At 44.8% G+C, this 13,872-nt stretch overlaps 1 protein-coding gene across 3 annotated transcripts in view; it reads left to right on the plus strand.

The window, feature by feature from the left end:
* The window catches only part of bcar1 (BCAR1 scaffold protein, Cas family member), an 87,762-nt gene that overhangs the window by 53,847 nt on the left and 20,043 nt on the right, over window positions 1-13,872 (plus strand). For all 3 annotated transcript variants that reach the window (XM_075469274.1, XM_075469275.1, XM_075469276.1), the window contains one exon: window positions 916-1,641. In XM_075469274.1, coding sequence (XP_075325389.1) covers window positions 916-1,641 — 726 coding nt within the window. The remainder of the gene's footprint in view (window positions 1-915; window positions 1,642-13,872) is intronic.

Genomic DNA, 13,872 nt, shown 5'->3' on the forward strand with positions numbered 1-13,872 from the left:
TCATTCACCAATTTAACTCTTCCTAACAATTTTAATCATAATTTGTTTAGTGTTAAATGTAGAGATTTGAAGGAATCAAGGATATTCAGCTGTGGTTTTATTGTTTGACAGCATGTGCATCACATTGCTCTCTTAAACGCACCAGCCTATGTTTGGAACAGCTAAAAGCTTAACATATATGCTGTCAAAGGGAGTCGTTTCTCTCCACAGTCGCCTCAGGCACGCTCAGGCCGGGAGATTGGACCGAAAAAGAAAAAGTTTTCAGTGCAATCTGTTGGTTTCCTTAGCTAGGAAATTGTTTTTGAATTGGCTCTATATGAACGAATTGGATTATTTTATGAATAATTATGATTACAATGAATTGAATTCCAATTGGATTGAATTGGACTTTATTATCTAAGTGCCTTGAGATGACATTTGTTGTATTTGGCGCTATATAAATAAAAATTAATTGAATTGAATTGAAATATAAAGTCAGTTGTATGATGCCAGAATTCAAATGAAAGCTAAATGTGCACAACACACCAAGTTTTAGGAAAATTTGTTGTTTTGTAAGGATTAAAACTGGACTGTATTTTTATTATCTAATAGTTTATAAGTTCTTAGTCTTTGAAATGAAAGTGTTTTGTAGACCTTGTGGCATTCTCTGCAGATTCCTGTTTGGTGCGCTCACTAAACACACTCATGATAAAAATGACAGGATCCATTTACCTTTGATGAATAATAATCCTGAATCCATGGTCAGTGTGGCTAGCTTTACTGTTGACATTATCAGGAAGCTCAGTTTATTAAGTGGGATCTGACTTACATAGGAGGTATTTCTCTAAAAATTCTGATGACTGGCCATTTAAGAGTAACCCTAATTTTGAAACTGTATGGTAAATTCACATCTATCTGTTTGTTATACATCTACAGAACATCCTGGCCAAGGCATTGTATGACAATGTGGCTGAGTCTCCAGACGAGCTGTCCTTCCGCAAAGGAGACATCATGACAGTGTTGGAGCGTGACACACAGGGATTGGATGGATGGTGGCTCTGCTCACTCCATGGCCGCCAAGGCATCGTCCCAGGCAATCGTCTCAAGATCCTTGTTGGCATGTATGACAGTAAACAACAGCAACAGACCACACCATCTTCTTCAGATCCAGCTGTTTCCTGTCCCACCTCTCAGTTGCAGCGATCCCTCCCCCCTCAGAGTGCCTATGCCAAACCAACACCTGCCATCTCTACGCCCTCAACGGGGTTTGCCAATAAGCCCCTTCCCTCAGTTCAGTACACTTCCATGCACTCAGCCTACTCCACCCCCAACCCTGCACAGCCCAATCCTGACTCTGTTTACATGATGCCCCCCTCCCATGGTCCCAAGGCAAGCTCCCAAAGTCTGTATCAGGTTCCCTCTGGTCCAAGTGGACCTTCTATACAAGCCCAGCCAGGAGCACCCAGCAAGGCACCAATTCTTAGCCATAGACAGTTCACACTGCCTGGGCAGGATATATACCAGGTGCCCCCCTCTTTAGGCCCAGGGCCAGGTCAGGGACCAGCTCAAGCTGGCGGGACAGCAACTGGTCAGGATGTCTACCAGGTACCCCCCTCATTGGACAAGAGGAACTGGGACAGCAGCACCAAGCACCTTAACAAGGTAAGGAAAGAGGGGGGAGGGAGATGTAGAATAGACAGATATTACTGTGTGTGGGTTTACTTTACAGAAATGAAAATAAGTTTGTTTCCACTGAAAGATGAGAAGCAACAGAACATTCTGGATATTCTTATATCAAGTACACACACACTTCCTGCTGGTAAATGTTTATTTACTTTTAGTTGAACCAAAACTCAAGCTTAGTCTTTGTGCTGTGGGATAAAGTTTCTGATGATTGACTATTGTATATTGGTAATGGCTATGGTGTGGTGGCTAACTCTGGTTAAGGTTCCTGGTTTTAATTTCAGCTGGGATACTTTCTGTGTGATGTTTGTATGTTCTTGTGCATGTGTGGCTTCTCCCCGGGTACTCCGGCTGCCTCCCACCTTCCAAAAACATGGATGTTAATGGGTGATTTAAATTGATCTTAGGTGTGAGTGTGTGCATGAGTGTTTGCCCTGTAACAGACTGGTGACCTGATCAGGATGTGCCTCACCCCATGACAGCGGGGGTAGGCTCCAGCCTCCCCCATAACCCTGAGCACGATAAAGTCGGAACAAAAAATGGATTGTTGGGTGTAAGTCATCAGAGAGTTTTCCTGAAAGTGAGCTCATTCACCAGGATTGTCCCAGTCTTAATTTGGTTTTTTTTCTGGGCCTGATGCAGTCTGATACTGTTTCTTTAATGGAAACAATGGTTTTACCCACATGTTTACAATGCTCACCTACCTTCAAGTGACTGTATTTTTGGCTCTTTGTAGCTCTGGAAAAAAGGTATTTAATAGTTTGATTAAGTGATGATACCTGAAACCCAAGAAGAAATGTGGAGATAGACTAAAGCTGCCATTGCAAAAATTACATTGTAAAAAAGTCAAGTAAAAACTGCATACATTTTAAATGTGATACCCAAAAAGTATGAGACGGTAGAAGTGCAAAAAAAACATCTTTAAAAGAATGAAAAACATAAATGAGGAAATATACTAAGTAATAAATGTAAAGAAAAATAGATCAAGAATTCATCAATATGAAATACAAAGACAAATATCTCTCAGGTTTCAGCACGAGTTCCACTTAATGAACTACGCCTGGCAAATTAGAAGACAACTTCATCACATCTGACCGCACGGATCTGGGCTGTGATAAATAGGACTTTAGAAAGCTCAGTCTGTTGCCACTGTTTGCAAACGATTTATTTGTTGCTCACTCGTTATCATGGATGTTAAAAAGTATCATAAGTATGAAGAGATTTGGCTCAAGTAGCATAGCTTCTAAACTAGCATTGACAAATCTTTCAAATATGGATTTATGCCAAAAAAAACCTCAGTGAAAACTCTCATCAAGATACAAAGTATACCCAATATGATCGGAGCAGCTGCAACTTACTGCTGCTATGGTGCAACACATTGTACAATTCAAGGAGAAATAAGGAGAAAAAGGAGAAACAAAGAGATGAAGTTGAATAACTGACAAAGAATTTGAAAGAAATTGAGAAAAATATAGATTTATTTAGCAATAAAGATATATAGTCAATAAAGATATTTATTTAAAACAGTAATTTAAATAAATGAATAAGCAAAGTTATCTGAAAATGTATTGAAATGCTTTGAACTTTTCATTCATATTTTGACAGTTGTGTCTCTAAAATTGTCCTTAGGAGTGAGTGTGTGGTTGTTTGTCTGGTTTGTCTCTGCTTCCCTGTGATGGACTGGCAGCCTGTTCAGGGTGTACCCCGCCTCTCGCCCAATGGCCGCTGGGATAGGCTCCAGCCCCCCGCGACAAAACCGATGGATTCAGCGGGTATAGAAAATGGATGGATGGATGGATGGATTTTAACAGTTGTCTTTTGTCACATATATGTATTTGCTCATTAATGGATATATTTCCTCGTTTATTTTCTCATTACCATTTTTTTGTGCCATGCCTGTGTAAATCGTTTTAGTTTTTGGATAAATCCAAGTAAAACTCTGCTGGGAATCAACATAACTCTGCGAGTTGTTATAGAGCACATGACTAAATGTCCAACAGGCATAGCATCAAATCGGGACACATGGACATCTGTAACATATTGCCTCAGTGAATAGTGGCGCTTTTTACTGCCCACAGAAATATCAAAGTAAATGCAACCCCCTCCTCCACACGACTGCGTCTGTAGGTCTGGTGAAATTGTTCATTTGTTAATAATTCAGTGTCATTTTGTGGTTGGATGACTGTTCATTCTGCAGTGACAGCAGGTGTTGGATTTTGTGTGTGTGTGTGTGTGTGTGTGTGTGTGTGTGTGTGTGTGTGTGTGTGTGTGTGTGTGTGTGTGTGTGTGTGTGTGTGAGGGGGGGGGGGGGGGGGGGGGTGCTGGTCCACCTCTTAAGATATGAGCTCATCTGTGTTCATCTGACTGTCTCCAACTGTTTCATAATTCATTGATGTGAAGGAGCTGACATGTAGCAGCAGTGCTGTATTTTGTCTTTCATAAATTCGGTTTCATTGCTTACATCAAACATTAAAGGTGATCTTTCAGAGTAAAGATAAGCAAATAGCAAATCCATACAACTGCAAAAGTGCAGCACACAGAAGCACAGCTTCAAATGTCATGTTGAGTTTGTTTAAGATCTTTTTTTTTTGTCAAGTAATGACCATGAGCGTTTGGGTCAGAAACTTGGATTGAAGGGGATTTATCTGAAAATGTCCAAAAAAGTTAAATGATCTTCAGTGACTGCAGTGATCCTTTCATCTATCTTCAAGAATTTGGTGATGTGCTGCCATCCTTAAAAATCCAAAGATGGACCATTTTAACCTCTCTTATGTACGGATATATCCTTCATATGTCCAAAGTACTTTCAGGTGGAGAGAATTCTTTGCAGACTAGCAACCATTAGCACCGCCACGAGCTCATATGTAACAGCTCAGTATCATTTGGTGTTGGTCTAACCCTTCCTAAACCGGGCTGCAGTCAAGCTGGAGGAACACGCCTCACTCACCTGTCTGTGAACTGCTGTTTTAAAGCTTCAGTATTCAGCCATCACTGTCTTGGTCTCTTTGGGGCCAGGAGTGACCATATTTGGAGAGGAAGGTGGAGCTGGATGGTGATACTTGAAATTTTACCGAAATATTTTGGAAATATTTATTTTATCTATTTAATAATGGAATTCTTTTTTTAAACTGACCACTGGCACCCTGACCAGGAGGGAATCAAGCTGTGACACCATAATGACCTGTGGAACCTTTATTGACTTAGTATTTCAGTGGAAAAGATGTCACTCTCTGAATGGACTGAATGGACTCTTGGACTTTTGGACTCAACCCCGAGCAAACCAGTGTGTTTTTTACACTTCCCCTTTGGCCTCACATCTGAAACTCAGTGGCTCGGTTCCCCTTCTCGAAAATACAGGCTTCGAGCAAGGGTAATTCTCCTTGGATATATGGTGGTGAATGAATCGGATCAGAGGCACAAAGCGTGTCATACCCCGGTATGATAGGTGGCGCTGTACCCATTCCAGCTGTTGCTAATAGAGCCACTTCCTGTTGACCTCTTCACCACCAACAACAACAACAAACTCAGGCGTTGGAGAAAGATGGAGAACGCAGAGCCAGATGAAGCTACGTCCCTCTAAATTTGGTCTGTGATGAGCTGCTTGTTGCACAAACTCGATGCCCAACGGAGCATTCTCCATCGCGTTGTTTGTTTCTTTCTGACGGCGACAACAACAGGAATATCGTCTCCTTTGACTTCCGGTTCCCGACCCCGGGAAAAAATCTGGAGCATGCGCAGAACGCAAAGTCTGATTCACCACGTGCTTCAGCGTCTACAAGCAGGTTTAGAGTGACTTTCAACCGAGTTATCTCCCATCGCGAGGACCTTGATCCGATCCAATTTCTTGTCAGATTAAGGTGTCTACATGCACTTAATAACTCAGTCTTATTGTAATTTAGCCAATTATCTGATCCTTTCAGTGCCATGTGACCCCACTGAGTATAGACTATCTACAAGCAGTGGTTATGGCAGGAGGGGGAGAGGGAGGTCTTCCGACAGCCCTGTTTCCTGGTCTTAGCCTGGAACAGGGGGACAGGGGGACCGGGAGAAGGAACTGTCCATCGGGCCACGTGGCCCCTGGAGGCCTCTGAGTGAGGGAGTGTGCAACTGGATGTCTGTGTCTTTGTATCTGTGTGAGTATGTGTCTTTGTGTTGCGTACACCCGGTCGGGTGGGCTCTCATCTGGAGCGGAGGTGTGGTCCTCGGGCACACGGGGCTCTTGGTCCCGCACTTGACTCATGCTGTCTCTCCTGGTTCCCTGGCTCCTTTGCTCCATGGCCCTGGGGCCTTCCTCTGCTCCTCTGGGTTAGAGCATGGCTTTCCTGCGATGGGCTGCCTGTTTTTTCTCTTCCTTGCTCCATGGGGGCTGCTGGTTGTCAAGGTCTGGGGGCCCTACCTGTCTGCTCCTGATCTCTGGAGTGGGGGTGGCTGCGGCCCCCTTCCCCATCATTTACTACAATTCATGTAAAACCTTTATAAAAACACATATATTTTGCACGCACATACACACACATAAAGGCGTGCACACCCACTCATTCACTTACATGCTCACATCAGTTTGTGGCTTTAAAGCTGCCGTCGGCAACTTTTTTTAGTCATATTAGCTTGAACTGTCATGGGATTCTGGAAGTAGAATATTAAACAGGCTGTTTAGGAAAAATCCCGAATTCTGTAGCTCCCTCTGAAGCCTGTAATCATGCTTGCAAAAATCGAGCGCTCCCGGCTGTTTTTAACCAATCACGTTAGGTTTATTATTTATCTATTATCTGAGCAGAACAGTCACCAACTACGTCTTCCATGCTGAGCGTGAGTCTGCCCCCAGCTTGTGTGCGCTCACACTGGTGTGAACTCACGTGCACAACCTCGTCCACAGAGGGGGAGGAGTTTGGGGGATGGACCTGAAAGTTGTATCAGTTCGAATTTTCCGACTTTAGACTCGGAATTTTGAAAACCTGCCGACGGCAGCTTTAATAATATTCAGTGAGCATAGTTAAGTTTCCATGTTTCTTTCTTTCTTTTTGTTCGTGCTTTTCTTCTTTAATCCTTTTGCAGGTGCTCCTGATGGTCCTGCTCGTAGCTGTTGTGTGTTTTATTCTCCTACACACACGCAGCAGCTGGATGTTCTTTTTTATCGTTCTATCTCCTTTCTTTTCTCCTCATATGTTTAGGCATCATATCTTTATGATCAGTATTTACCAAAAGGCACAACACAAATTGTTACACCTGAAAGGTGTGGACACAGTGACCTTTGTATGAGGCACTGTTGCTTATGTATTCATGAAAATTTCCCTATTCAGCAGCAAAATTCTGGAAGGACAGTATTTAAATTGGTAATGCGACACCCACTGCACCAAAATTTTGCAGCTTTTCATGATTTGTTCTTTTCTTTTTTTATTTCTTTAGTTTTGTTTTAATTGATTCACCATAAATTATGTCGGATTGTCACCATCCACATGTTCACATTTCTAACCTGCATTGTATTCAGGGACAATAGCCGCTTTCGGACAGACCGTTGTAAGAAAGTAGTTATCAGAACTACCCTCCTCGAATTTCGTTCTGATAACTATCCTTCCCCAGCGGAACTGTTTCAGTCTGCATTCGCACATGAGTCGGGACCTGATAGGGACTGATGCGCCGCGCGCAGACGTCTGCTTCAGTGACGTGTTAGCTGTTAGCCGTTTAGCGCTACATTCAAACACAAAACAAAACGGTAAAAGTAATGAGAGTAGAAAAAACACCACCAAGAAGCTAATATGGAGAGCGGGGAGGCCACTGTGTTTACGGTCTGCATGATGGTGATATTAATCATGGACAATCACATCAGAGAGAGTCAGGAGACAATACTTTTTCATTTCATGAAGGAAGAAAGGAGAGCAGCGCTGCAGACAAATGAGACCAGTGTAAGTTTAACTTATTAAACACCCACCGGTTGTGTCTGTGTATGAGGAAACATTTCAGCCGTGATAGCATGACATGGGGCGTAGCTACCGACCACCACACACCTCCTCAGATCGTTCTATAGAACCATGAAAAGACCCAGCCTCGGAGAAGGAGCTAAATAGTTATAGGAACTAAGGGAGAAAGCCCCGAGTTCTTGTATGTCCGAACACGGGAGAAAACGGCCCCGCGGATTAAAAGGTTATTAGAACTGCCAAAGGTTCCTACAGTCCGAAAGCGGCTAATGAATCTGAGTCCATTTGACCCTTTGTGTCCGAAAAATACACTATACTGCCAAAAGTATTGGCTCATCTGCCTTTACACGCATATGAACGTAAGTAACATCCCATTCTTAATCCTGGCTCACAGTCTCCGCTCTAATTCATCCCAAAGGTGTTCTATCGGGTTGAGGTCAGGACTCTGTGCAGGCCAATCAAGTTCTTCCACACCAAACTGGCTCATCCATGTCTTTATGGACCTTGCTTTGTTCACTGGTGCGCAGTCATGTTGGAACAGGAAGGGGCCATCCCCAAACTGTTTCCACAAAGTTGGGAGCATGAAATGGTCCAAAATCTCTTCGTATGCTGAAGCATTCAGAGTTCCTTTCACTGGAACTAAGGGGCCAAGCCCAGCTCCTGAAGAACAACCCCACACCATAATCCCCCCTCCACCTAACTTTACAGTCAGACAAGTACCGTTCCCCTGGCAACCACCAAACCCAGACTCCTCCATCAGATTGGCAGATGGAGAAGCGTGATTGGTCCCTCCAGAGAAGGCGTCTCCACTGCTCTAGAGTCCAGTGGCGGCGTGCTTTACACCGCTGCATCCAACGCTTTGCATTGCACTTGGTGATGTATGGCTTGGATGCAGCTGCTCGGCCATGGAAACCCATTCCATGAAGCTCTCTACGCACTGTTTTTTTTTTTGTTTTTTTGGTGGGCTTTTTATGCCTTTATTATAGGACAGTGAAGAGAGACAGGAAGCAAGGGGCAGAGAGAGGGAAATAACACGCAGCAAAGGGCCGTCCGATGCGGGATTCGAACTGGGGCAAGCTGCACGAGGACTATAGCCTCTGTACATGGGGCGCCTGCTGTACCCACTACGCCACAAACCGCCCCTACGCACTGTTCTTGAGCTAATCCGAAGGCCACATGAAGTTTGGAGGTCTGTAGCGACTGACTGCAGAAAGTTGGCGACCTCTGAGCACTATGCCCCTCAGCATCCTCTGACCCCGCTCTGTCATTTTACGTGGCCGACCACTTCGTGGCTGAGCTGCTGTCGTTCCCAATCAGTTCCACTTTGTTATAACACCACTGACAGCTGACTGTGGAATATTTAGTAGAGAGGAAATTTCACCACTGGACTTGTTGCACAGGTGGCATCCTATCATGGTACCATGCTGGAATTCACTGAGCTCCTGAGAGCGAGCCGTTCTTTCACAGATGTTTGTAGAAGCAGTCTGCATGCCCAGGTGCTTGAATTTATACACTTGTGGTCATGGAAGTGACTGGAACAGATTAATTTAGTTATTTGGATGGGTGAGTGAATACTTTTGGCAAAATAGTGTATCAATCAGTGGATTAACAGGAGGATGTTATTATTATTTTTACTGTTGTTGGTGTTGATTGTGTCTGCTGTGATCACTGTACCAACAAAAGGTTTTGAATCAATCAAATTCCAAAGCGGTTTTCTGTGAATTTCCCTGAAGTCATTCAACTACTTCTGCGATGTGGGAGGTCTGATGGATGGACTGTTCTTCCACCACCCTGTATTGGGACTTCGCAGCAGTGTGTCGCAGTGAGCTTGTCGCAGACATGACGCAGTTATTTTTGATTTATGCCTTGAAGCGCTGTCTGCGCTATGTTAATCCCACGCCACAACGCAAGAGGGACAATCACGAACAAGCTAGGATTGTGGGTGTTACGGTTACGGAGGTCATTCAACAACAATGGCTACTGGACGAATGCGCACTTTGATTGAGATGCAGCTGATCGATCTAGAAATAGAAGAAATATTGCTACTACTGGAGCTGGCAGAGAGGCGAAAGAATCGTCACGGTTAGCACGGTTAGCGTCAGCCGGTTAGCAAACCGGAAATACGCATAGTGTAGAGCGGATGTAGAGTTGACCAATCAGAGGCCTCCTTTCTCTCCTCCCTGCGGCGACGTCTGCGGCACTGTCTGCGGTGAGTTACAATTTTGAGGAGGTGCACCAGAGTGTCTGCGTAGTGTCTGCGTTAACTGCGACACACACGCAGACGACCTGGTTTCCGAGTATAAATCAGGCTTTACTGTCACCAACCAGAATCATCAGCAGATGACCCTAACCCTCACCAGGACTGCAAAGAAAAGAAAGACAACTCCCATAAGCTGGAGTCAAAAGCCGCTTTCGGACAGAGCCGTTCTAAGAACGGTCCTCCTCGAATTTCGTTCTGATAACTGTCCTTCCCCACCGGAACTGTTTCAGTCTGCATTCGCACATGAGTTGGGACCAGGTCGGGACTGATGCGGCGCAGCCGTCTGCGACAGCGACGTGTTACTTTAGCGCCACATTCAACAACAAAACAAAACAAAACAAAACCCGCGAAAAGTAAGGAGAGAAGAAGAAAACACCACCAAGAAGCTAACATGGAGAGCGGGGAGGCCACCGTGTCCATGGTCTGCATGATGGTGATATTAATCATGGACGATCACATCGGGCATCTAACATGGAGGCTGGAAGAGCTCACAGAGAGAGTCAGGAGACGAAGGATGGAGCGCAGGCCATACTTCTTGGTTTCATGAAGGAAGGAGAGCAGAGCACCGCAGACAAAGGAGACCACGTGGAGGTTTAACTTATTAAACACGCCAAGGTTGTGTCCATGTCGTATGAGGAAACATTTCAGCCTGACAACATGACAAGGGGCGGAGCTACCAACCACCAAACACCTCCGTCAGATGTATTCCTATAGAACCCAGAACAGACCCAGCCTCGGAGAAGGAGCTGAAATGGTTACAGGAACTGAGGGAGATGGTCCGGAGTTCCTGTATGTGCGAATGCGGGAGAAAACGGCCCCATTCCTTAAAAGGTTATAGGAACTGCCAAAGGTTCCTACGGTGCGAATGCGGCTATTGATGCTGAAGTTGGAGTGCGTGGGACGAGACACTCAGCAGTCTTTTGTCACATAGCACCTTGCAGTTAAGATATTTGAATAATGTGCACATAAACAGAGTTTTGTGTCTCTTTGTCTGCACGTCATATGAACACACAGTCTCGAAAAACAGCAAACAATATGGCGTGTTATGGCAGGAGTGAATTATCACTGCCCCCACCCTCCACCCACACTAATCCGTTGTAACCCTGCACCGCTGCTCGGTTTCTGTGTGTCTGTGTGTGAATGACCACATGCCCTACATAGCTGGCATGGTTTAGACAGCTCCGACATTCTCATTCATTCTTTCTTGTGATAGCTGCTCTTGTCTGTTTTTAATCCTTCAAGTTCTCTTTTTTGAGAAAGAACAACATAAACCACCACACACACTGTGCAGCCTGGTTATTATGACTTTTTTGTTGTTATTTTGAGATTAAAGTTATTTTACTTGATTGAGAATATGAATGGCCTTAGCGGCAAAAATTGCTCAAAGGTCAACAGAGTTCGACTTCCATGTCATGTTTGGTTTATGTTTGCCGATCCCACTGTCCCATACAACACAACACACTAAAACTGATGTCACAAGAGCTGGCACCGTGCCCTTTGATGCTTTTGTCATGTGTTAGGCGTGTGGCACATTGAAAAACAGGAAGACCTGCAGGGAAGAGCGTTTGTACGGCTATCAATACCCAAGAAGGTACAACTATTACAAAAACATTGAGCAGTGAAGTTGAAACTTCCTGTAGGGTTTCTTATTGTGTTGTTGTCTAACATGTGCCAGAGGGCAGTAGTTTAAGTAGGCCATGACCAGAGAACTTGTTGTGGCTGCCAGTTTGACATTGTTCCAACTCTCTACTTGAGTTTGTACATGAAGAGTGTCTTAGCACTGCATGATGTGGGATTCAGAAGCCTGCATCTTCTTGCTTCTTTCATTGTAGGGTGAGTGTGTCTGGGCTCTGCTGTTTTAAACCATCAGTCAGCTGTTTGCACTGCTGTGTATGTGCGACTTCACCAATGCTTTTTTTCCTGCATTTCCATAAATAAAATAAAAATGCTGTTATTGAAATAGAAATAAGTTCACTTCCTGTGACTCTTATACAATCAAATACATTTAAAGTATTGGAAATGTGTGTGTAGTACTGCATCATTTTTAAATGGAAGGAGTCAGTTGGCAGTGGAAATGGTGTCTATATGAGCAGACTTCGTGACTATGGAAGTCACTGTTAGTCTCTCCACCCTGCTTAATCCACTCTGAATTGTTATCTCCACAGCAGGCACAAACAAAGTAGAGAGCAGAGTGAAAGATCTTTATATCAGGATCTGAAGGAGTTCAGTATGTCCACCCGATCAAAAAAACACCCTACCCTCCAACTGTAATTATGTTCCCTCTATTTTTACCTCCTTTCTCTTTGAACTTCACATCTGTGCTGTAAGGATCCATTTTTTGTCTCCATCAGTTGAATATTCTCAACTGCAGTTGCATATGTAAGTGTGTTTTTCTCTGCGTGTGCTTCAAGTGGTTCTTTTGAATATTTGAGAGTGGGCCTCATTTAAGAGATGCACCAGATACTGTGGAGGAGATTTCATCCAGATTCATGTTTCTGACTATAGCCCACACTCTGTTTTGTTGTTCATCATTTTGTCATTAGTATCAGGCAGAGAAAGAAAAAAATGATATTTAAGAGAAGAAGAGGGTGGAGGGTGCTGCTGGGAAGGAGGGAGGGACATTGCTCAGAGCAAAGGTCATCTTTTGACAATGTCTTCTGGTTTAGAAAAACAGGAAACAAAAGCAAACATCCTAGATCGTGCCACATATAGTGTCCCACAGTGTGTGTGCATATCTGCATTCATTTCTCCTTCAACTGTGAGAATGCACTTTAATGTTGGCAGGTCAGAGTAGCTGCTGCTTTATGAGGGCATGACACAGAGTTTATCTTTGGATATTTAGGTCACATCATGTGAAAGTATATGGCCTTCCTCAGGCCAAGTTTCTGTGTCAGACGTAAGAAGCAAAGCTGCACATGAACTGTGAAATGTTCCGAGAGTTGTCTTGTGCGTTGAGTAGGGATGGGAAAACAGTTCTACACCCAGAGTAAATTCATTCCGCATCAGATGTGCCAGCCTCTGCTGACGTGACACCACAGGTGGCATTGTGTATGCTTTCTTTCTGACGCTCGCTGGTCTGGAGAGAACTGCAAATGTGACGCATACTCGGTGCAAACTGCGCTTATGAGCTGAAGGAACTGTGAAGGGGCTGGCGCTTTCGATGACGTCATTAATGGTTCTCGAGCCAGAACAGTTGCGCGTTTGCGCCGAGTATGAATCAGCCTTTAGCCTGCCTCTGAACCTGCCTCTGATCCTACCCCTTTAGCCTGCCTCTGATCTTGCCTCTGAAGCCTGCCTCTGAGCCTGCCTCTGAGACTGCCGAGAGGCTGCCTCTGAGCCTGCCTCTGTAGCCTGCCTCTGATCCTACCCCTTTAGCCTGCCTCTGATCTTGCCTCTGAAGCCTGCCTCTTTAGCCTGCCTCTGAAGCCTGCCTCTGAGCCTGCTTCTGAGCCTGCGGAGAGGCTGCCTCTGTAGCCTGCCTCTGAGCCTGCGGAGAGGCTACCTAACTAGCCTGCCTCTTTAGCCTGCCTCTGGGCCTGCCGAGAGGCTGCTTCTGAGCCTGCGGAGAGGCTGCCTCTTTAGCCTGCCTCTTTAGCCTTTGTCGGGAGTGATTCTATTGGTTCAGAACGTACTCACTTGAAACACCGAGTTCTCTGGCGATTACCGCCCATGCGGCCTCCCTTCGATTCAGATCTTTGTGGTACGGGTGTTTGGGGTCATAAACCATTGAGTGCTGTTCCACGGTGCAGATCAGCTTCTCCTCATCCATTATTCCCTGAGTGATGCTGACCTGTTGCTAACTAGCTTGTCAACAGGAAGCAGCGTGTTCATTTCAACCAATAAAAAGTGTTTAGGGGCGGGCCGCCGCCGCGAAATGTCGTCTAAATAGAGACAGCGCGGGCGATTTTATAAAGGGACGGCGTCATTGCTGGACAGAGCGACATCGCTCGCGGCATGTCAGGACAGGCTGATTGAAAAGTACGCTTTCTAATCACTTTTTATCCATTGCTCGCTCGCGTTCAGTCAGGATGACTGCAG

This window comes from Odontesthes bonariensis, chromosome 7, assembly GCF_027942865.1.
Source record: "Odontesthes bonariensis isolate fOdoBon6 chromosome 7, fOdoBon6.hap1, whole genome shotgun sequence".
In the NCBI taxonomy this organism is placed as follows: domain Eukaryota; kingdom Metazoa; phylum Chordata; class Actinopteri; order Atheriniformes; family Atherinopsidae; genus Odontesthes; species Odontesthes bonariensis.